Consider the following 22191-nt stretch of genomic DNA (forward strand, 5'->3'; position numbering starts at 1 on the left):
CAGTAGAGGTAGGAAACTAGTGACTCTTACCCTGGTGCAATGACACTTTTGGAAAGCCCAGAACAGTGCCAGTGAAAATTTCCTTTCTGGAAATAATTTTACTCCCCATAAATTCCTTTTTAGATCGTAGTTGTAAAATACAGCAAATCCTTACTAGGCAACCAAATGCTTTTTATTAAGAAATTTACCTGGGTTTTTATGTACTGTGATCACTGTCGCTGCATGTTTGTTTACATCACAAGCAAAAGCAGTTAACTTGCAAAAAATACAGATTTGATTTCATTTTAAAAAACAAGAGAGGAAAAAAATCTTGCTGCGAAGTTAACAAAAACATAAACTCAAAAGGACTTTGCTCACAAAACGTTTCTAGGTTGCAAAATTCATGAAGTTACAACCTAGGCTTGCAAATACTTTTTGGAATTCCATGTCAAAAGCAAAGTACAACAAATGCAGTGAGGAATTATGTCCCTCCTTAGCTGGGACCAAAACCACGTTGTGCACGCTCTGTGTTAATAAAAATGCCTGTTAAACATCCCTTCAAGGCACGTGGTCACAGTTCTGGAATGGAACCTGCTGCCCTGGATTTGAGGGGCCCCCTGTCTCCCACAGGCAAACTGGTGATCAGAGAGCACTTATGGCCCTGTGAAGGCAGTGCCAGGAATCTGTTCTTGTCTGGAACAAAGTTATGTTCTGGAATGCCCATGCTGAAAACACCAAGTAAGAAGGGCTGATGTGCAGGGGTGAGAACCACCAGGAATACTGGACTGAGGTGACAGCCTTCCATGCTGGAAGCTGTGCAGGGTGCAAAATCTGATCCAGCCTCCTCCTCCCTGCTAGCACGGCTCGTTTTCATCCATCTCTGTGGGGCTTTTGTCTTGGCAAAGAAAAACGGAAGAAGAAATGCCGCTCTCGGGTACCGGCTGCAGGGATGGCAGGGATGGCAGGGATCTCTCCTGTAAGATTGGCGCTTCGGCCAAGTGCAGGTGAGTCTCAAAATAATCCACGGACTCCCCTTCCTGGATCTCTGCCAAGATCTGGTAGTCCCCAAAACAGATGACGCACCTCCAGGGCAGGTCGATTTTGTTCAGGTAACCCAGTTCCGTCTGGTTCACCGTCAGCTTTGCCCTCTTGCTCAGGTTCTTGATCTCGAAGCAGCATTCCGAGCTGTGGAGCTTCCTGTAGAACTGCAGGGAGAACTGGATGCGGGAGACACGAGCGTCCATCAGGCTGTAGCGGCAGACGCTGGAATCGCGGCCGAACTTGGCCGCTTCGTCCGCCCTGACCTGCTCCCGCCTGCAGAAGTTCAGGCAGCGGAACATCATCTTCTCCCCTTGGCAAGGGTGGTAAAAGGTCATGTGGAGGCACGGCACCGTCTCTTCCGTCTCGGCGTCTTCAAAGGAGCTCATGATGAAGAGAGTTCCTCGGAGAACAAGGGAGAGGTAAAAAAAAATCACCAGCGTGAAATCACCGCGGAGCCAAACAAATCGGGTTCGGCGTGGCATTAAAACACTTTGTGTGCTATTGTGTAGCAACTGGATAGAATTTATAGCAAACTGGCTGACAGTAAATGTGATGAAAGCGCTGGAGCAAAGAAATGAGAGTTCAGAGCTCGTGACTGACCGCTGCTGCCAACAAGCTCTTTGTGAGGATCTCACAGGTAGATTTATCTTTGCAAGAAATATGTCATTTTGGAGTAAGATTTACTTTATGGGCTTAAAATGGAGCAGTAAAATGGAGCAGGTAGTGTCTGTGCCTCTGTGCTCTGCTCTCGTTGCAGTCCTGTGACTAGAAGGTATCAAATCACTTTTACAACCAGTCTGTCTGTAGGCAGACATAATTCAAATATGTATAAAGCAACTCCTTTGGCTCTTGGGTCAGAATTTACCTCTTGCATGAAACAAAACAGTGTTTAGAAGAGACTGCTCTGACAGTGTGTAAAGTGAATGCAACAGCTGGAGTATTCTCTAGACCTAAATGAGGAATTGTCACCAGCTCAAGGCATTTCCCCGTTGCCTGTTGGCAAATCCCAGCTATCCGATGCAGAACTAAAAATAAGTAACTTTTCCTGGCTTTGGTTGGTTCTGTGTGTGTTCTTTTAAGCATCTCACATGCAGCACAGAGATGCCTGATTATGAATTAAATTCTGTTTCAAAGTCTCAGCGACTGCAGTGCATCCTAATAAAATCTGAGGCACCTAAGGGAACACTGTATCTGTTCCCCCACAAATGCAAGGCCCGTGTCTTCCTGCACTGAAACAGAGACTAAAGAAAGAAAAGTCTTGGCACTTAAAGTAGGAACAAGAGAATGAGTTCCCAGTTACTCACCAGCAAAACATGTGAGCAGCCATTTAACTGGTTTCATACAGTGCAGATGTTTGTCACGTTTATCCAGCAGGATTGCAATGAGTTCCCAGTGTGTCTTAACGCAGATCTTGAGCTCTCTCAGTGCTCACAATTTAATCTGGGGGGTTTTATGAGTAGGTGATTCACCACTGCAATTAAATGATGATTTGTGTTTTGTGATGATGGAGTTGACCTGTGTTTTTGAAGGCTCATTTACGCCACTGCACATAAACACCAAGCACAGTGAATGGCGGTGTGCCAGTGCATCGTTTTCTGTGTGAAAGCTCAAAAGCACTTCCTTCTCCCACCTTTAATACAAAACCAGCAGCAGTTCTGACACTCAGAGTAGCTCAGCTTCCTTACTGAAGTAGGCTACAGCAGTGCAGATGATGAGAGGAACAGAAAATTTCAAGCAGAGCTCACGTTAAAACGAACTGGGGAATGTCATCTGTGCTTTTGGCAGGAATACAGAGAGAGACACCCTGATGGCAGGTTATTCCTTTGCCATCTGTGAGACAAGCTGTGGTGCCACCAGCATCCATCCTTCCTCCTGGTAGATTCCTCAGCTCTGGTATGCTGGAAGCAGCTCTGTGAGCAGCAGGGACTGTGTCTGTGTCTAGTTCTGCCCTTTCCTGTTTTGCACCAATAAGGGGATATTATATGAGGTCATTTCTGGTGAAAGGGGAAACCCACCAAGTCCTTTGATTTTCCTTAGTTCTTACATCAGCTTAGAGACAGTTTTCTGCCTCGAGACTTGGGCTGAATTTGATACCAACTTAAAAGCACGTTCTGCTTCAGCTATTATCTTTGTTACTTGGTTTCTGAAACGCACCAGGAGTAGGCAAAACACAGGAACAGAAAGACACACTTTGAGAAATCTGATGTGTACACAGATCAGCGCATAACACTGGCTTTACTCACGTGTTAATGATCAATTTTACAAATGGCTACATTTATTACGCAAGACCAGCCACCAGTTGCTCCAGCAGCACCCACAGACCCTGCTATCTATATCTATCTATCTATCTATCTATCTATCCTCGTGTACCACCTCAGGCATCTCCACCCCAGCTGGCCTCTGTCCCGCCCTAAAAGTTTATCGAGGTTGAACATACTTAGCATACTACCACGTAATTGCTGAAGGAGGTTTTACTTACTGGAGCGCTTAGGACAGAAGTAAACTTTCTCCAGTTGAATCCGGGGGCTTCTCCAGTTGAATCCGGGGGCTTCTCCAGTTGAATCCGGGGGCTTCTCCCGCAGCTCCTCTCCCCGCTGTTCTCCCTCCGCACCTTCGTTCGAGACAAACAAACCGTGATCTCATCTCATCCCATCTCATCCCATCCTCTCCCCCGGTGAAGCGTCACCATCCCCGTTTCCAGAGGCAGGAGAACGGACTCCCGGAGCAGGGGGCTCGGTGCCGCCTCCCCAGCCCGCCATCCTCCCGACCGAACCCGCCGCCTCCATCGCGACCGCCCCAACACGCCCCCGGTTCTACCCGCTGATCCATCCCGCCTCCTTCCATTCCTTCCTCCCTTCCTTCCTTCCCCTCACCTCCTCTCCTGCCGAGGGGTTCCAGCGGCTCCGAACGCCCGGTAATTCCCTGCGGAGCCGGGGGGAAGCGCTGAGGCGGGAGGCGCTGAGGCGGGAAGGGCTGAGGGGGGCGGCGCTGAGGGCACGGCGGGGCCGGAAGTTGAACTTATTTTTCAGGGGGAAAAAAAAACCAACCAAACAACTCTCACCCTCCCAAAAAAAAAAAAAAAGAAAAAAAAACGGCAAAAAGGTAAATTATTTATTGTGGTGAATAAATCGAAAGAAATTTCGGATTTTCAGCTGTGGGCATCCGAAGGTGTCGCGCCCTCAGTCACGTCGGGGATCAGACCGAGGGTCCGCGGGCTCGGGCGTCGGGCAAAATAATTTTCGCCCCCAAGGGAGCACTTCGAAGAATAAAATACACCAAGTAAGCGTCACATCACAAGCGTAACTTGTTGACCCGATGGTGCCCTTAAAGTGATTATTTAAAAATATTTGGTGGTTTGCTTTAAGCAACCGCAGTTCAGCTTTTGTTGCACCGCCTTTGGAAAATAACCTAAATAACCTAATCTTTCCCTGGCCGCTGATCTAAGATGAGCTGAAAGCTTCACTTTTTGTTTTTGGTTGGTTTGGTTTGGTTCTACTCTTTAAAAATCCTGAGGCAGCTGTGCCGTCTGGTAGGGGGGGAAAAAAAATGAGCAGTTCTTCCTCATGCAGCTGCTTAGTTTTTCTTAATAACCAAGATTATTGCCCAGCACAGAACAAGAGGCAGAGAGGAGGAAAAACCTGTTCCTTTTCAATCCAGATCCCAAATATTCAGTGTCCTTCCTTCCCTCTGCTTCTGCAGTGTTGGTACTGTGCCTCGATAAATACTGAAGGTTTGCTTGCTTTGGCAGGGGTGGTGAAACACTGCGTCGGTCCATATAAACTATTTTTCGCTTGTGGGTTCTTTTTATGTGTCCAGCAAACAGGTAAATGACTCGTGGGTTGATAAGCTCCCTTTGTAGTTCCCGTGGAATAACTTTTATCTGTGTGCAGGCTGATACGTCCTGTTCCATGTGCTCTTCTCCCCTGACATCAGAAAGAAAAAGGGATTAAACTGTGTTGAAAAAGCAGAGAAGGGAAACAAATTATTCCGAGTTTCTCCCGTAGCAGAATGCCTTTTCTGCACCAGGCAGGGCTTGGCCTGTGTGCTCACACATAAAAACAAAAAGGCACTTCGCTGTCTTCCCGGAAAAGCCAGAATTGTGCAATCCTGCTATTTATTGCATCTGTCGATAGTTTTAATTCCTGTCAGCCCTTTGCTTCCGGAAACAGTCTGATTCCCAGGCTGCGAGAGAGTTTTTCTGATAGGATTGTTTTGATACTTTTACCTATTGAGGTATGTGAGTACCTTTCCTTTTTTTTTCCCCCCCCCCCCTGGGGTTGTGTAACATCATGTTAATTACATATTCCTTATTATTTTAAGTATAGCTCTGTGTGGTTTTGTACAGGGGAGGGCAGGAACTGGATTTACCGCTCCTGTCTTCCTTAAGTTTCTAACCAGTTAAAATGCTGCCAGCTTCGGGAAAACAACTCCAGGTTTGCCCCTTATGAGAAAAAAACAAATGCAGGCACTCTCTGCCTGCTTCTGGGGATTTTGGGTGACCTTCCTGCTAAAATGTTTCTGTGCTTTACTAGAGTTCCTTTCTGTATTACAATAACTTCCTTTGTTAGTTGAAATTTCTTCGGTCAAAAGCGAAACTGCAAATAAACACGTCGTTTGGGCTAATTAAGTATTTGTGATACATGGGCTGAATGACTGAGGTGGTTTTGAACTGGCCGTGATGGTACCTTATTTATTTTTCTAGCAACTGATTGCTGTAACTCCAGAACCTGAACAGGCAACATCTGGAAAACAAAAAATACTAAGTATTCTTGCATTTCTTTCAGTCGTGATTGACTTAGAAAGTCGGAGTCGGTGAGGGGAGATATGTTTCTTCCGCTTTCTGGGAAGATCGTGGTGGGTGAGAAGAGTTATAAAAAAGTATATTTTCCTGATGATTCGCCTGCCTGGTTACGATTTGGGGACGCCGCGGTGATATTTAAGGCAGAAATGGTGCTTTTCTGCAGGGCTGGCTCTTGCCACAAGGGGACTCGAGCCATGTTTCCGTGTCGTGCATGTGGCAGATGTGATGTGACGTGGTGAGCTCAGCAGAAAGCTTGAGAAGGGTGCAAGAGATGAGTAGTTGTCCCCCCCTCGAGGCTGGTTTTTATTTGCTTGTGCCCGGGCGATGCCGGGGTACGATACTGTTCACTGCCTCACCTGTAACAGCGTGTGTTGGGTTCCAGTACCAACCTGTACCCTCCTGCTGCTCTTTCTCCCTGCTTTTCAGCCCTTTTATTATTCCAAACCACCTTAGCACCGAGGGCACAGGAGTGGGAGCCGGTAGGTGGCAATGTGTGACCGCACATGGGAAGCCATCATTCCTCTGGGGGTTTTTGGTGTTTTCTGAGTATTTGTTGTTGGTTCGTGGGGGTTTTCTTTCTTTTTTTTTTCTTATTTTTTTCGTTTTAAGTCAGAAATTTCGTTTTGATATTGCAAGAGCTGTTGAGGTGCCTGTAAGATCATGGTAACAGTGGTAACTTCCAAGGGTTAGTTTGGGAAAAGCATAATGCAGTAAATAATTAGGTTCTGCAATAAGTTACTGTTACTGTACAGCAAACAAGTGCCTCGTGTTCAAACACAAAAAAAATAGGCCCTTCTCAAAGATAGGTGTGTTCCAAAGGTATCCCAGTGTATTCCAGTGGATCTCAGCGTGAGAGGGAAGAGAGATGCATGAGGAGGAGGAGTGTTCACTGCACTCTTTGATCCCAGTGCCAAGAACAGCTCCACTCCATGAAGCAGAGAGGAGATCTTCCAAAGGAGGAAGAGAGAGCACTGTTCCCTCTATTTATTTCTTTGCTCCTTGTTTACTTAGGAAAAAGAAGTCTTCCATTTCCCATGTCACCTGACCTGACTAAACTGCTGAGGAAGCTCACTTTGAATACCAAAGGGAACTGTTCCTTACAAGATGGACTTTGTCATGCCCCTCTCCGAGGTCTTTTTTTCTTTCTACATTACAATCTGCCCTTGGTCCTCCTTTGGAGCCCCTCTGCCTTCTTCCCTTCTCTTCCTTCTTGCCTGTCTGCTATCTCAGTTTCTCCTCCATCTTCCTGCCCCTCTTGCTGTTCTTCCCTCTTACCATCCCCCTGATTGTTCTTCCTGTTGCTCCTTGCACCCTTTGTTTATTTTTTTTTCTCTGGACCCTTTCTCCCTCTGTCTGGATTCTCTCTCCCTTTTGTCCACCCCACTGCCCTTATTCCCATATGGACACTGTGGAAAGAGGTGGAGGTGTGATCTTGGAGTCCCTTCATGTTGACAGCTGTGTCTTTGCAGGAAGGTTCACACAGCTTGGTGGGAGAGAAGCTCCAGTAATTCCATGATGTGGAAAAGGAAAAGTAAGGGAGGTTCAATGCCATAGACCAGCTGCTTGTTTCTTGCTCAAAATCAAATCATCTTTAAGGCCTGACACAGAACAAAAATTGTCAGCTCTTCCCTATTGTTCTTTTTAGAAGCTGGAACAAAGCTTGGAGTCTTAAATGTGTTGGAGCTTCATGTCTCCCAGAGAAGTTTGTCTTCATGAAGAAAATTAAGAGCTGAAAAGGAAAAAAAGTAATTTGTGCAACTATTTTGAAAGCCAGGAGGTTAAACATTGCCTTCACCAGGCCCCAGATTTTACCATGGAGACTGAATCTGCCCTCTCTGTCTGGTTTGACACCAGTTAGATGGAGATGATTTCTGGGCTGAACAGAACCATCGTTTCCAGCTCTCTTGATTAAACAAAGTTATTTTGAAGAGTTAAAGATGAACTGTATATAAACTGTATTTTGCTGTTATATAGCAGAGCTGGAGAATATAGTGGGCTTTTTGTTGTTTTGGGTTTTTTAGACCTTTGCATTTATGTAGATGTGAAGGTGCTAAAGATTCCACGTTGTGTGGCACTAAAACCTCTGTTCCATTTACCTCAGTTTACAGCATTTAGGGGCATGGAGTCGGCCTTGAAGGTACATACATGGCCCTTCTTCTCTTTTTTTGTTAAATATGTGTATGATTCTGTCCAAAACAGCTCGAGTGGCCTCCTTCCTACTCCGGGAAGCAGGTGCCTGGTTCATCTTTACCTTTGATTGCTCTGGAAACCCTCCCCGGCGCATTTGCTGTCTGATGAGCTTCAGAAAAAAAAGGACTTTTTATCGCTGTAGGGACATAAATTGGCTTTGAGAGGAGGTGAAGGCAGCGGGTATCTCTTCCCTCTTTGCAGCCCCTTGCTTGGGACTCAAGTCTGTCCCTCACAGAAACTCCTGGTGGTTGGAAACAGCGGGATCTCCCAGCACAGGGAGCGTCAGTTTATGGCTCTGTGTATGGTCTCACAAGGGAACACTGTTCAATAGGCTTCAAAGTGATTCAGCCCTGGCATAACCGTGGCTGTGGCCACATGTAATATAGCCTGTAGCTCTTTAAAGAGGATTAGCCTTAGATCAGGGACAGCATTCATTGCTGGGTCTCATGGAAAGCAGAATATGCTAATGAAATGGAAATGTCTACAGCAAACATTGCATAATATTGGGAACCTCAAAATTGAGCATTGTGCCTTGATATCTCTGCTGGAAGGCAAACTTTCATGTGGTTTGTTGTTTTGAGAAAAAAATCAAGTTTATGATATCACCACAAGCTCTCTGTAATAAATCAAGATCTGATTTGCAGTTTTACCAGCAAAATTAAAAAGATGACAACAAACATCTGAAGGTAACTTTTCAAATGCTGTCGAACACTTTAATGATGTCACAGCTTTCCAGCAAAGACAAAATCCAGCCACATCTTAAAATATCTTCGTTGGGGTTTTCTGCAACAGGCAGAGGCTCGGTGGTTTGATCCTGCCTTCCCTTCCCAGCTGCCCTTCCGTGGCTTTAAACACCATTTTTGGGCTTGCAAGGCTTTCAGCATCAGTCCTGCAGACACAGTGTTTCTGACATGCATTTCTGGGCCCTTTCACCTTTTTAAGGCACTGCCTGTCTGCACATCCACCTCCACTGGCAGTCCAGTGGGCTTCATTTGGCTCCTCTGTTTCAGTTTTATGCCAGTCTTTGGAATGCTTGGGGTTTAACATTGTACAGATGTATAAAAAGCCCCCAAACTTCAAGGTGACTCGTGATTCCATCTGACTCGAGGCGTTGTGGAGGATTTTAAGCTTCACAGGAAATTTGTGACCCTAATCTGAAGCTGCCTCAGTGCCTGGACTTGAAACCTTTGCCCATGTGGGAGGGTTTTGACCCGCTCCAGGTGCTTTCCTCCTTGCACAAGCGAGCAGGAATTCCTGTCTCACCAGCCCAGCCCTGTGTGTTTGTGGCCTGGGCTTTGGTGCTCGGGGCAGCACGTTCAGAAATGCAAAATATAAACTCCAGTTGCTGGACATTAAATACCCCGATGGGCCGGTTTGCTTTTGTGCACTTGAAGTGCCTCATCCCGCTCTGCTGGGGAATAAAAGTGCACAGGAAGCCTTTGGGAGGAAGATCCTTCTGGCTCCACATCCAAAACGTGCTGCACTTTCATCATTTCGTAGTTTTTCTCTCTCAGGATTTTGTTGTTCTGCGATTTATTTCTTATGGCTAAGTTTGGGGTTTGATTTTTTTTATTATTATTTTGTTGTTTGGAAGGAGTTTGGTTTTTTTTCTCTGTAGACGTGGAGGGTGGTGATACATATTCATGAAAGAGAAGTCTTTCCAGCCCCTGCCTGGGTTGACAAAGACTTAGCTGTTTCACACAGCAAGCTGACTGGAATTGTGTGGGGCCTGCCTGCCCAGATTAGAGCAAACAGCCAGCTTATTCCTCCAGTCATCAGGCCTCCCCTTCCTAACAATTTCCCCAATTGTCATTTTGACAAGGCTGTCATTAGGTGATGGCTTCTTTTGGCCATTTTGCAGATAAAGATAATTTCCTTAAGTTCCATTTTATTTGACAACAAGTGGTTTGGGAGAGAAAGGAAGTGCTTCAGTAGTTTATGGATTAAGGGTTTGTCACTTCAAAGGCATCTTTGATCTAAAAATATGTGCTGTACCAAATTCATTATGTCTTTTTTTTCCCTTTCTTTTTTTTTCTTTTTTTTTTTTTTAGAACTTTTTAATTTATTGATCTGCCCCTCAATTATTCCTTTTTTTTTTTTTTTTTCTTTGCATCCCCTAGTAGTACTTGGGGACAGCAGTTTGGTGAGGACAAAGTGCCCAAAAGGCCTCTCTGAAAAGTCATGACCAGGGCAAAACAACAGGTGCTTTTGTTCGGCGCCCAGCGCCGATGGATCTGCTTTTAGCCAGAGGTCCTGCCTGCTCCTGCCGTGGCACTCCATTAAAAACTTGGGAGACAGAGAGTATGTTTCACAAGGAGTGGCTTGTTGTACCTCTTCTGCTGGTCTGGGTCACTCCTCTGGCATAACTGGCCTAAAACCCACGGATCTGGTGTAGTTTGGGGCTGGGTTTGGACTCCCTTTGTCCAGCGGTGGCAGTCGCTGGGTGGTTTTGGCTCTGTCCTGTGTCTGTGCTGCACTAGGAAATCCCAGACCTCATTCCAGGCTCTTTTCCCAGTCTGTTTGCAGCTTAAATGCTCTTCCAGGAAGCACTAAGCTTTGGAGCAGGCAGGTGCAGCAGCCAGCGAGTGTGTTGCTTCCCTGATCCCATCCACCCACGGAGGCGCCCCTGGAGTTGGACTTGATGATCCTTGTGGGTCCCTTCCAACTCGAGATATTCCATGATTCTTAATTGCAGGTCTGCATGGCCAGAGTTTCTCTTTGGGTACTTCTGCAGGGAGAGCAGGACATGGATCAAGATCTGGGCTTTTCCAGCACCTGCCTTAGCTCTGTCAGGCACTGGGCTTCGCTTTCACCCCTGGCAAAAACTCCATCCTTGGCCACAGGAGCGTAAACCCACCAGGGCAGCCCATTATTGTCCCCTTACCCAGACCTAGCTGGGGCTGGCATTTGTCCTGTATTAATATTAATATCTGGTCTCCCTCATTACCTCAGCTTTTCTCCTGTAATGTCACCTCTGTGTTGCACCAGCCGGCAAACCACCTCCTTGTGCTGGAGGCTGTTCTTGATCCCATTTCCAAACAGAAGCACTTCTGCCTCAGCTCTGGCTGGGGCTGGCTGTGCACGGGCTGGCTTTATTTTTTTTTTTTCCTTCCCTTTTGCCTGCTAATTGGCTGAGACCACCAGAATTTGGAGGACACAGATGTCACTGATAGTTTGCCTAGGGAGCACATTCATGCCCATCTGTTGCAGTCTAGAAGGCTGTTCATATATCCACAAGGCCTTCATTTAATTCTTGTCAGAAAGTAATGTAAATCCAGTTTACCTCAGAGGTCACAGCCAAGATTTATGCCAATGAGCCCCCTGCAATTTACACACACTGTAGTTGTATAGGATGAAAAGAAATCCTTTCATGTTGGTGCATATTAACAAGAAAGCTTGCCTTAGGAGAGGCTTTTTGATTGAGGTTCTTCCTTATTTTAATACAGCCAGTTGGGATACCCAGCTTTGCCAAAAGAAAACATCTAATCTTTAAGCCAGAGAAGTAAACTAACTAATAACTAACTAACTAAAGCCCCCAGAAAATCCAATTTTTTTTTAAACTGTCTTTTTGCAAAGAAAGGTAAACGCTCTAGGAAGACACAAACATGTGTGCACTGAAATAGTCAGGAAACTGAATTTCCCTTCTGTGGAAGATGATATTAAATCAGTTACTGAAACCTTTGCCAAATTAGTGTAAGCATGTTTTCTTTTTTTTTTTTTTCCCTGTTTTATTTTTCAGTCCCTCAAGCTGTCAAATCTGAAAAAATAAAGCTGAGCCTGTTATTTTTGACAGGGGTGACGAGGAGGACTCCAGAAGGCTTGTGCACAAACCCACAGGAGGGAGAGCAGCTGAGGGTGCTGTGTGATGTGCACAGTCCCTGTTACCTGCTGCAGGTAAAAATAGCAGCATCGATATTTATCAGTATTTTTGCAGTCTTCCTGCAGAAATCAAGGCAGGATAAAATATCATAATATGGAGGGAAGATGAGACTATAAATGGACCAGCCACAATAGATCCAGCACTGTCTCTGTGTCATGATTTCACCCCTGTCTTTATTCAGCAAGAGACTCTAACAGCTTAAAGAGCTTCCCTAAAAATGAGTGTGGCTTCATTAACCTCAGGGAAGCCCCATGTGGAAGGGCCACAGTACACCAAATTAGGCTGGAGGGAAAAACCAGCAGTGCAAGTGGTGCAGACACTTGAATTGAAAATGAGCTGTTAGAAAGGAAACACTTTTAAGTGCCTTGGTTATTAAAATGGCTGGCAGGAGCAGGCAGAGAAAAGTGGGATGCAATGATGGATCAGGATGTGCCAAGATGATTACAGAGGGGTTTCAGAGCTGGGCACCTCTTTAGGCTCAGTGTAGTTTGAGGGTGTTCCTTTCATTTATACTGGCTCCTCCCCCTTTTCCTTCTTCCTTTTCCCCCCTTCTTTTTCCCTATTTGTCTGGCCTGTGGATTTTACCTCAGCAAACACTTCCAAATGTTCCAGGCGTGAAAATCAGTGCGATTTGCACAGTGTCATAATGACCGGAGTGGTTTGGGATTAGGAGGCAGGAGAGCAAGGCTGCAAAATGAAAACAGGGCTCAGAGCCCCGAGTTCCAGCGTAGCACTTAAAATAATTAAAATGTTTATTTGAAAGTCAAAACAGCCTCAGTCATAAATAACTATCCATTCCTCGATTGATTGCGTCGAGTCCCAACCGAGAGCTCTGGGAATAAGGTTTATTTGCTCCCTGTTGGGATTAATCCATAAATGTAGTCTCCACATGGAACTCATCAGGTCTTTGCTTCCTCTTCATTAGTCTCCCTGGAACTGGAGGGTAGCCTGAAGAAGATGAAAATTAGGATAATATATTTTCAGAGAGAAAAGGTCTGGCGGTCTCTAATTTGTGTTTCAGGGCCATAATGCTGTGGAAAATTTCCCAAACCATGTTGTCTGAGAAACCAAGGCTTGTTATCCTTGCTGCATTTGAAGTCTGAATGCAGCAATTACATCTTCTTTTTCTTAAAGCCTCCAAAGCTAATTGCAGTCTTAAACTGGCTAGATTGACTCCCAGGCTTCCTTCCATCCACAGCAGAACTTAAAATTCCTTTCTCTTGACAGATCTTTTGGTCTTCTAGCCCAAGGGCTCTGAAATGTCACAGTATGGCCCATTTCTTATTAGAGAGATCATTTCACTGTAGCCCACCCAGTACTTCCCTCCATCCCTCTTGTTCTGCACCCCAGCTCCAATTAGAGGGCAATCACAAAAATGTATTTTCTCATCCCCTGAGACCTTTGTAATATTTTTTTTTTCCATAACATTTGATGCAAGGAGTTATTTTAATCCGGGCTCCAAACAGAAATGGCACAGATTTTTTTTTCCCCCTCATAATTTTTGTTTTAAAGTGTCTCACAATTACGTCAAGCATTTAAAAACTGCCTGTGCCCAACGCTGGAGAAAAGCTGTCACCAAAAAATGCTTAAATCCTCAATCTGGTGCAAAACTGTTTTTATTATGTGTTTTCAAAGAGCATTTCAAAGTGCATCCTTAGAAAGCATTTTCGCCCAGGCACTTTTTTTGCAGCGCGTCAAGCTGCAATTTTTGTCACTTCAAAACCTCAGCCTCCTTAAAGTACCACTTGTTAGGATTTAAGGGAACCTTAGGAAAGCTGATTAGTAACCACTGAGAGGGTTCTGAAAGCCTCCAGAAGATTTTTCCTGTTGTGCTGTTCGCCTCTAGTCTCAGGCCCTGCAGTTCCACAGGCCCATAAGCCGCGTGCTTGGTTATTCCCCTCTCCCAGCTGTCACTCAACGCCACAGCTGTCACAAAAAACACAACTTTTACAAAGTGGCATCTGGGTAAAAAAGGATGCTGCCCTAGCTTAGAGCTCTTTGGTGAGTTTTAAGCTGATTTTATGATGCGAGCCATTGTCCCCAGTGATGGGTCTCTAAAGACTCTCCACCTTTCTCAGTCCTAATGTACAGTTTATTGCGCTTTCCTCTGTCGTAAATCAGTGTTTATCACTCCGAGTGTCCTCGCTGTTTGTTCAGTTCTTTGGGGGGAAAAAACCTACTCCCAGAAAAACTCCTCTCTTGCTGACATTCATATATCACTGCTGTGGACCTGGTGAGTTAAACCCTCCCGACCCAAGGAAGCCAAGCGCTGTTACTTCCACACTGATTTGAGCTTCCCTGCTAAGTCCCGGCAGTTCTTTGTGAGACTGGCAGCCCGTGTGGCTCACAAAGCCACGGGGCCCTCCTGCTTACAGTAAAGACCCAGTGGGATCTTCCAAGCTGTGGGAGCACGAGCTGGGCTTAAAAGTCTAAATTTGGGCTCTGAGCTCCACTGGGTGCTCTTAAATACCGTGTTATTCTTTGTAAGGGGAGATGTCCCGTTGCTTATTTACTTTAGTGGATCTTCCTAGCACATTGTGCTTGTGAGTGTGTATTTACTGGGGCTGTGAGGTGGCAGCTGAACACAGGCCTTCTCCAACATGCTTCTGTGTGCTCCTGAAGCAATTCCCAGGACTAATGTCCACAGTGGATCCGAGACAGGTCTGCTCGGAACTCACTCGAGGGGACTCCCTAGAAAACAAGGGGGTTTTTTGAGAAATCAATTACACAAAGGAGTGGAGTCAGGGCCAGATGGCTGGGATGCTTCGTCCCAACCTGGGAGGCACTCCTGGGACGGGCACACACTCCTTCCCACAGGGCTGGGTAATCAGAGAAATCAATTAGCAGATGTCAGTGCAGTTAGCGCAGCAAGCAACGCTGCCATAGGTGTGTTACTGTGACTGTAGCAGAGGAGGCTGCCTGTCTTTTTTCCCTGATGGATAACCAGCAACTGGATCAACTTTCCCAGACCTGGCAGGGTAGGAAGAGAGGAGTCTCCTTTCTGGCTGTTGTCACCAGGTTGAGATGTCTGTCCCTGACAACCTGGCAGTCCCTAGGGAGAGGGGACCTTTGTGAACTGGGATGTGGACTAGGACCCTGTGCCCGTGAGCAAATCCCATCAGTGTGGTGACCTTTTTTTATAGGCTGATCTTTGCCAGCGACAGGTAGTTCAGCCCCATCTCCTGAGTGGACTTTGGGCAGCTGTAGCTGTGCCTCCAGCCCTGTCTCTGACCCCACCTCCTCTTTCTCCTGAAGAGAGCCCCTAAATGGGCCCTGTGCCTGGTCCATCCTCAGGGATGTGATCCCAACACCCAGCTGTGCTCACCTGGCTCAAACCCTGCAGGACGGTGCCCTGCGTGGGGTGGCCCTGGCGGCTCTTACTTGGAGCTAAAAAGATGGGAAACCCTTTCAGGGTTTTTCCTTCTGTTTTTATCCATGGCTCTGCCTCTAGCTGATCTTTTTTACTTGCTCCCCAGCTGCTCTCACACGTCTGTGCTCCTGCCCTCGGCCTCCTTTTTTTACGGCTACTTTTTGAATTTCTTCTTTCTCTGCCATTTGTCTGCAGAGTCCCACTGACTGGCTCCTGCCTCCAGGCTCTTTGCTGATGAATCCCATCTTTTGCCCTGCTCCACCTGCCCTTCCATGGCAGGCTCTCTGATCCTCTCTGCATTCGCATGAGTGCATCTCTTTTGCCCTCTGATTTTCAATCTGGCAGCTCTTAGAGAACATGGGATATCAGCCACCAGCTCCAGGGGATCCAGCGATCCCAGAGCTGTGACAGAGAGGGGAAAAAAAACTCCCTGGAAATTTAGCTGCTCGAATGTGAGTCTTTTCTGGTCAGCAGAGCAAACTGTGCCTGTATGTGTGTTCCTTTGCACTGCACTCCCCTTCCTCCTCTAGTGTACTGTTTCCCTAATTTTAGAAATGTCTTCACAGAGGCTGTTTCTGACTGTGGTGCTTCAAGCTGTGAGAACAGTTTTTTAGATGAAACCATCATCAAATTGGTGGGGGAAAAAAGAAAAAAGCCAAACCCAAATTATTTATTTTGTGCTTGATTTTTGAAAGCTGCTTAACTGTTTTGGCAGATGCTCAGCTGGATATGTGGGAATGGAAATGGTTTTTTTCCTGCATCACCACTGGCAATGTCCTGAGCATCCGAAGGACTTGCAGTGGTGCATCCATGGAGAACATTCCTACATGGGACGGAGTTCCAGGGTAAAAGAGACGGTTCCAGTGGTCTGGAAAATGCATGCAGCATCTTCCATGAGTTCTGCCATTCAGTCCCAGCTAACTGTGTGTTGACAGCCCGAGCCTTCCAGCTGCAAAGGGCTCCGGCGCAGCCCGGGGAGTCACTTCCCTGCTTGGGGTTTCCCTGCTCCGGCCCCGCCCTGTCTCCCTGGCACCTTGGAGATGCTCGCCTCGCACACTTTGTCACCGGGACCCTGCAGTAATTTCACACACTCCCCTAATAAAGTCCTCCGAGGCTGTCATGTATTTTCATGTATTTCCCCTATTATTTCTCCCTGCTTGAGCCTTTCGGATAATTGATGATACTTTAGTTAATCATTTTCCCCCTCCTTTGTTCGCCAGGTACCTCAAGCCTTGAAGGGATCCTTTTCATTTAGAATCCGTGTCTTCTCTTAAGTAATTGATCACCGCGCACCCGGGGACACCCAATTCACAGCCGAGTGGGATCAGCCTTCATGAATAATCAAAACGCCGTGGCCGCGCTGCTGCAGGAGTGCGAGCGAGCCCTGGGCGCGCTCCTGTCGGCAAAGGCTGGCACGGGCGAGGAGGACGAGCGGGAATACCGGCGGTGCCAAGGTGAGCTCGCCCCAGGAGAGGCGGCAAAGACCCCGCCGGTCCTCGGCCCTGCCCTATTTTTCTTCTCCTGGCAGATGAGTGTCAAGAGATGCCTGGATTTCGAGGCCATGAATGGGATGCGGGCTGCAGGCAGGCAGGGAAAGAAGTCCACTTTGTTGCAGTGAATTGCTGTCAGTTCTAATTTTAGGCTTCACTAAACATGAGGCTGTAAGGAACAGTTTAGTTTGGGAAGAACAATGCCCAAAAGTTTGCTGATGCACATAAATTTCAGTTATTAAAAAAAAAAAAAAAAAAAAAAGGAGGGGAGAAAAAGGATGCAACTTCTGAATAAGGGCACATATTTCCTCTCTTTTCATAGGAACTGGGTGAGGGCCCTCTCTGCTTGTCAGCTTCTCCTCCTATATTAAAGAGCTCATTGCCCGAATCTTTATCTTGTAAAATGTGTGTGACCTCTATAAGTGGTGTCCGAGGGGGGAAAAAAAAAAAAAAAGCCCCAAACTTGCAATATCCCTCTTGAAAGGAAAATCCATGCTGGCTAAAGGCTGGAATAAATAAACAGGAAAGGAAGCAGTGTTTAGCCAGAGCCATAATAAAAGGGTTACCTGCTGGAAACCAGCGTTTATTTTGGTATCGCTTTGGTGGTGCTTTGGAAAAAAAAAAAAAAAAAAGAATTTATTATTTTCTTAATTCCAGCGAAATTAAGGTTTTTCCTTTGCGTGACACATCTGCGGCACTGTCCGTTTTCCCGTTTAGTGTTAATAATGTTTAGTTTCGCTTTGCTTGAGTGACTCGGCCATAACGTTAATTTGATCTTTAAAACCCTTTGTTTGTCCCGGGGCGCAGAGCCGTTGAGAATATGTTTTTCCGACCATCCTTGTTCTTGCTGGGAGGTCAGCTGCCTTTTTTTCTGAAGCACCTAAGTCTGTTTGTGCTGGAGGGTGGCGTGTAGGTTTCTGTTATGGATACTGGAAGGTTTTTCTCTCCTCTTTTTTTCTTTTTCGACAAAGGGTACTTTGTTTCCTCCTCGCGAATTCTTTTTAAGTTTTATTATGGCTCCGCAGAATAGGCTCTTGAACTCCTAATCAGGTAGCGCTTTTTTCCCCCCTCATCCTCCTCCCTCCTTTTCTCCTATTAAATGCCGCAGAGTATGAGAAATAATCAGTTTAGTTCCAGATAAGGTAAATCAGTGCCCTTATAATCACTCGATTAGACACGGTCCTTCAGGTAAACTGCTTCAGGAAATGGGCGATCAGAGCCCGTAGTGATGCTCGGGCTTTTCCAGGGGACCGTGTTCCCATCAGCTGAAAGAAAAATACCCAGCAGCGGGGTGGTGACAGCGACATTAATAACTGCTGGGGCTCTCTGCTCGGGGAAGGCAGGGCCTCGCAGGTCGGCGGCTCTCGGCTTCGGGGGGACCCTCCCAGCCCAGGTTTCTTCGCCCCCCTCTTCCTCCCGGGGCTGCCTTTGTTCCCCCCCGGCTTTTTCAGACCGGGCGCAGGAGGCACTGAAAGCTGAAGGGTGGGGAGAGGGAAGAGGAGGAGCACATCCTCATCTCACTTTAGCTGAGGGGGCAGAGTGGGAGTTAGGTGGGTCTGGACTGCTTTTTTACTTCTTTTTAGGCTAGGAGTCATTCCAGTCAACTTCTGTGCCGGTTCAACCCCTGTTAATTAATGAGTTTATATTGCCAGCGGTGAGAACAGCTCTCGGTTACAAGGGTGGACTCTTATCCTGGGAGCTGGATTTTAGCTGACAGCTGCAGGACTGTTCACACGAGCTCCCTGACTGGTTGCTGTGGTTCTGGTGGATGTTCTTGTGATACAACATCGTTTCATTGTCATTGACTGGCTAATTGTGTTTATTTCCACGTGGTGACACCTCGACATCACAGCAGGGCTCGAAGAAGTATCCTGCTAGGCCTAGGAGAATGTCCAACCCCAAAGATGACTGAAGGCTCCAAGTTTGCCAAACCCTCCTGAAAATGTTGCCCTGGTTTCCTTTGCTAATCAGCTCAGCAGTAATGACTGCTGAGGATGTCTCTTTAAATATCTAAATTAAAGATTTTGGCTTTAATCTTTGCTCTTTAGTGCATCAGACAGGAGGGGGATCAAGCATGGAAACCGAAACAAGAGGACAGCAATAATGCCTTTAGAGAGGATACCAACATCCATGTTATCCCACTGATTGTTTTCATGGTTGCTGACAGTATTTTTTTTCCGATTTCATTGTTATTTAAGTAATCAAAAGTCTGTGTGGGAAAGACCGAAGAAGAAGGTAGAGAAGCGGACAGAAAGGCTGGCTGTGTAAGCCTCCTGTTTCTCTTTGGATAAATCCCTCCCCAAAATGTCAGTGCTGTGGGATCATATGGGAAAACACATGCTTGCTGTGACTGCCTTCAGTCCTCCCCACCATCTTCCTTCGGAAAAGATTTTGGGAAGCTCAGTCTTCCCCCTTCTAGGTGGGGGATTAAACCCCTCAGTCCGCCATTTTGTGTGGCTTGTGATGAGGTGGGGATCCCTGCTTCTGCACTGATTTTCCAGGGAGAGAGATGTGAGGGTGGGAGCACAACCTCCTCTCCCCACCAGCTCTGCTGCTTGGCCACCTTTTTGCCGTGGCATGGAGGGCTGAGCCCCTCCAGGCACCACTGCAGGAGGATAGGGAAACATGGTTTCCTAACCCTGTGTTTCCTTGGGACAGCAACAAGTGAGGAAATGTGGGTTGCAGAAAGCGGTATCTTTTTAAACGTGGCTTTTTGGAAAAGGGCCCTAAATACCCAGCTTTCTGCTTTTTCCTAGGAAAACCACATGGGTGAATGCACTGTAATATGGGCATGAAATAAGACTTTTTAGGCAGTGCATTTTCTACGGTCTGTCCGTACAGGATTGATTAAAAAATATGGAGTGATACATTTATTGCATTGCCTCGTTAAAGCAACGATGGTCTCTGAGCAGGGGTTTTTTGGGGGGATTAATGGCCAGAAGGGGCCAGACCTGCAGCTGATGATCACCATTAACCCCATCTGGTCAATAATCCTTGTTAATCCACTTTTATTGGCCAGAGGGGCTGCCTGGACGAGTGGTTAGCACAGCACAGCACAGCACACCCGGGCTGCAGCTTCACCCCTGTTGCAAGGAAAATTAAATGTGCAGCTGAATGGAAGGGACAAATCCAAGCCAAAATCTCTGGCTGGGCGCTCCTGGCAGTTGCATCCTTAGCTGGGTCAGGTTGGAGACCCAACCCAAGCCAATGGAGTGGTGATTGCCCAGGATGGGGAGGGAGCAGGGAGGACCAAACATGTTTAAGAGCGTGTTCTTAATGTTCATTATATGGCATCAGATCTCTCTTAAATTGCTTTCTGTGATCCAGTTTGGATGTGTTTTGTCTCCCAGTTTGGACGTGGCTTTCCAGGCTGTTACCTGAGCAAGGGGGACAGGTCTTCTGTGCTCTTGACCCCCTAGTCCTCTCCTCCCACGGGGGGGAACAGGTTTCCTCCTGTCTCTCTGGAGCAGCTCTTTCCGCCCAGGCAGCCTCCAGCCGGCATGGCTTCCTGCTAAAAGCCTTTTTGATGGCTGAGGGCTCCCATTTACCTGGAGGGCAGAGCAGCCAAGGGGAACGGATGGCAGGCCAGCCTTCCCTCCCCACCAGGCCGGTGACAGGAGCTGAGAGCTGGTAGCGACCGGGAGAAGGTCTTTTACAAAGATCGGTGTTACAAGTGCTGCAGCTGAACCTGCTGCAATATCTTTACCTGCTCTTTGACCCTTTCAGCTCTGCTTCCTGAGGACTTGAGGACCCTTCTGGAGGAGGCAAAGGAAATGAAGTGGCCCTTTGTGCCGGAGAAGTGGCAATACAAACAAGACCTCGGCCCAGAAGACAAAACAAACCTGCAAGATATGATCAGTGCGAGGCTCCCTGACTTACTGGTATGAAGTTCAACACACCTGTTGTGTAAAACGTCCCCCTGGGGTGCTCAGGGGCTTTCACAGGACACTTCTCTTTCTGTTTCCACTCACATAATGGTTCCCTCTTCCCTGAAGAACTGGCGTTATAATAAAACTAAAATGCCAGATGTTTTTAAAAAAACCTCCATGACTTTGACAAGGCTGCTGTTCCTCCTCATTTAATTCCTCGCTTTCAGGAGGCCATGGGGATTACCCACTGTAGTAGGGCTTGCAGAATTCCTCAAATTTTCTCTTTTCAATAAAATTACATGACAGAATCCCCTTTGAGGACCAAAGCTGGCCAAAACCCAGGCGGGAAAAGGAAGGATTTATTGTGAATTCTACCTGTGAGTAAAGGCTACTTGGCTGTGTAAGGAGCTGCAGAATCCAAAGGTGTCTGGGGATCCCGTCCTGTAAGGTGATGAGTTTTAAGGGTTAGAAAGTGGCAAGAAATGTGGGTTGCTTTTTGCTTTCCTGATCTCCCCAGGGGCACGTCAGACGTGACTTGGAGCAAACAGAGGACACCCTTTTCCGTGGTAAATGTAATATCTGGGCTGAGGAGTATCCCTTTGGCAGGACATGTGTAAAAATGAGGTTTGGGAAGTCTGGGGGGCGCTTTTTTTTTATTTTTTGCTTCCTGTGGTGCATGTCTGAAGCCAGCACAGTCCCACTGCTGCCTGTTGTTAACTCCAAGGTGGCCAGGAGATCTCACCTGGCCCTGCCCCACTGAGGCCAGAGGATTTTCTTTGGGAACAGCGATTACTTGGAACAGCACGGAGCGACGAGGAGCTGGGCAAAGCCAACTGTGGGGCTGGGAGGTGGGAGCCCCAGCACCCCCTCGCTCCTGAATTTCCTCAGGGAGGGCGGGGAGTGGCTGTTCCTGGGTATTTATTTTCTCTCTCTCTCTTTGGTGTGTGTGGCCTCAGACAGAAATTTATGGCAGAGGTTGACCTCCTTCACAATCCCGGCGTGGCTCCCTCGCTTCGGAGCGTTTGTCCGCTCTCTCCAGGGATAAACACCTGCAGTAAACTCCCCGAGAGACCTGGCTAGATGGGAGATTAATGTGGCTGTAATAGTGGAGCAGTGTTTGCAGCATTATGCCCTCTCCCCAGGTAGATGGATCTTTTCTGAGATGATACCAATTATTTATTGCTGAAACATCTGTTGATAACTGCAGCTGCCCTTGTTAAACAAAGCCTATCGTGGGGTCACAGACTATAGGGACCTGAAATCCTCCTCCATGCTAGTTTTGGACTATTCACCCACACCCCCTGAAGTCCATTGGTTGCCGTTGTCTCCAGTGTTTCATCCTGCGGTGGAAAATACTTTGTAAACGTTGTGCTGCCTTTCCCCATGTGCTTTGAAGTATTATTTCATCTTCATCGGTAATTTATATTCCAGTGCCATTGTACCATGGGAAAAAGGGAAAACCTTTTTTGTTTTCCATTTAATTGTAGATAGACTGACATTTTGACCTGTATTATTAGTATTAGTCAGGAAAAGGGATTTTTTTTTTCCCCTCTTCATCCATTCCTTCTCCT

The 22191-nt window shown here is 46.8% G+C and overlaps 2 protein-coding genes across 9 annotated transcripts in view; one reads left to right on the forward strand and one right to left on the reverse strand.

Annotated features, from left to right (window-relative positions):
- Nucleotides 1-150: 150 nt before the first annotated feature.
- TIFA (TRAF interacting protein with forkhead associated domain) lies at nt 151-4018 on the reverse strand. 4 transcript variants are annotated; one of them, XM_064653892.1, is made up of 4 exons: nt 3894-4018; nt 3570-3631; nt 3500-3525; nt 151-1420 (listed from the first exon to the last, which is right to left on the reverse strand). In XM_064653892.1, the coding sequence occupies exon 4, from the start codon at nt 1404-1406 to the stop codon at nt 834-836; it is 573 nt and encodes a 190-aa protein (XP_064509962.1). In that variant the 5' UTR covers nt 1407-1420; nt 3500-3525; nt 3570-3631; nt 3894-4018; the 3' UTR covers nt 151-833. The 4 variants fall into 4 exon arrangements, with proteins under 4 accessions (XP_064509962.1, XP_064509963.1, XP_064509960.1 ...); XM_064653893.1 differs by having other exon boundaries at nt 3500-3631; nt 3894-3994; XM_064653890.1 differs by lacking the exons at nt 3570-3631; nt 3894-4018 and having other exon boundaries at nt 151-2491; nt 3500-3553.
- The window catches only part of ALPK1 (alpha kinase 1), a 39265-nt gene continuing 20819 nt past the window's right edge, over nt 3746-22191 (forward strand). For 3 of the 5 annotated variants that reach the window (XR_010430370.1, XM_064653833.1, XM_064653834.1), the window contains exons 1-4: nt 5008-5253; nt 11805-11905; nt 16482-16715; nt 20478-20632. Coding sequence is in view for 2 of the 5 variants with exons in the window: in XM_064653833.1 (XP_064509903.1) it covers nt 16595-16715; nt 20478-20632 (276 nt within the window). In the remaining 3 variants the exon portion in view is untranslated. Of the gene's footprint in view, nt 4300-5007; nt 5254-11804; nt 11906-16481; nt 16716-20477; nt 20633-22191 lie in introns of those variants that run through there. The other 2 variants (XR_010430371.1, XR_010430372.1) reach the window with 2 other exon arrangements.

Source organism: Pseudopipra pipra, chromosome 4 (assembly GCF_036250125.1).
Source record: "Pseudopipra pipra isolate bDixPip1 chromosome 4, bDixPip1.hap1, whole genome shotgun sequence".
NCBI lineage: Eukaryota > Metazoa > Chordata > Aves > Passeriformes > Pipridae > Pseudopipra > Pseudopipra pipra.